Raw genomic sequence first — 1,191 nt, forward strand, 5'->3', positions numbered from 1 at the left:
TGCATTGGTTGAGGAAGGGATAAAAATGTTTTGATTCGGAGATCTCAATATCTCCTGAAACCCAATGAATTCCCCATTTCTTATCTACCACTTTCTCTTTACATTCTGCAATTAAATTCATGCAATCACCCCGATCCCTTTTTAATTTCAGCAATTTAGCTTCTCGCTCTTTAATTCATGCAATTTAAGATTCCGCAATTTCAATTTCTTGCCAATTACGTTTCCCGCCAATTTTACATTCCGCAATTCTCATCTAAATCTTGATTCCGCTCAACTAGAACACACTTCTAATCCGAATTGCTCACTCAACCAATCCTTGTGGGATTCGACCTCACTCTATTGTGAGTTTTTACTTGACGATAACCGGTGCACTTGCCGGAAGGAATTTTTGCCGATCGTGCAATTTCCTAAAATCGTAGCATCATCACCATACCAACTAGTATTTGGTAAGGCTTGCCACTTTCCAGTTGAAATGGAGCATAGAGCCTTCTGGGCTCTAAAACTACTGAACTTTGATGAGCGAGCTGCTGGAGAAAAGAGGCTAAGGCAACTCAACGAGCTGGAAGAATTTAGGAACCAAGCATATGAAAATTCAAATATCTATAAAGAGAACACAAAAAGATGGCATGATCAAAAGATAGCAAGTAGGGAGTTCACTGAAGGACAAAAGGTGTTATTGTACAATTCTAGACTTAGGTTCTTCCCTGGGAAGCTTAAGTCTATATGGTCTGGACCCTTCACCATCATCAAAGTCTACCCCTATGGTCAAGTGGAGCTCATGAAGGACAAAACACAGAGAACCTTCATTGCAAATGGCCATAGACTCAAGCATTATCTGGGGGACTCACTGGATGAAAGGAGAGTGAGCTGCTACCTGAACTGAAAAAGGAAGAACGTCAAGCTAGTGACGATAAAGAAGCGCTAGTTGGGAGGCAACCCAACACTTTATATCCTTTTGATTTATTGCTTTATTAGAAGTAGATTGTGAATATTAGCTTAGGAAGTTAATTTTAGTTTTGATAGTTAAGATAGCTTTGTGAGTTAATTTGTCTCCTATTTTTTGGAAGTGCAGCAGGCTGAAAGCATTTACTAATGATGATGAGTGATTGGGCTAAGAACTAGCTAAAAAGCTAAGTTTGGTGTGGCCACTCACCAACTTGATCTAGGCTTACAACCATTTGGATAAATTAA

General features: G+C 39.4%; 1 protein-coding gene across 1 annotated transcript; it reads left to right on the top strand.

The window, feature by feature from the left end:
- Window positions 1-472: 472 nt before the first annotated feature.
- Window positions 473-883, top strand: LOC127748475 (uncharacterized). The gene has a single exon (XM_052263034.1). It carries the CDS (start codon window positions 473-475, stop codon window positions 881-883), a length of 411 nt encoding a protein of 136 aa, XP_052118994.1.
- Window positions 884-1,191: the final 308 nt, after the last annotated feature.

The sequence above is a fragment of the Arachis duranensis genome, chromosome 6 (genome assembly GCF_000817695.3).
Source record: "Arachis duranensis cultivar V14167 chromosome 6, aradu.V14167.gnm2.J7QH, whole genome shotgun sequence".
Taxonomy (NCBI): Eukaryota; Viridiplantae; Streptophyta; class Magnoliopsida; order Fabales; family Fabaceae; genus Arachis; species Arachis duranensis.

Bases quoted from the DNA above. Each gene is read 5' to 3' on its own strand.
- LOC127748475 (XM_052263034.1), top strand. From the start codon at position 473: ATGGAGCATAGAGCCTTCTGGGCTCTAAAACTACTGAACTTTGATGAG.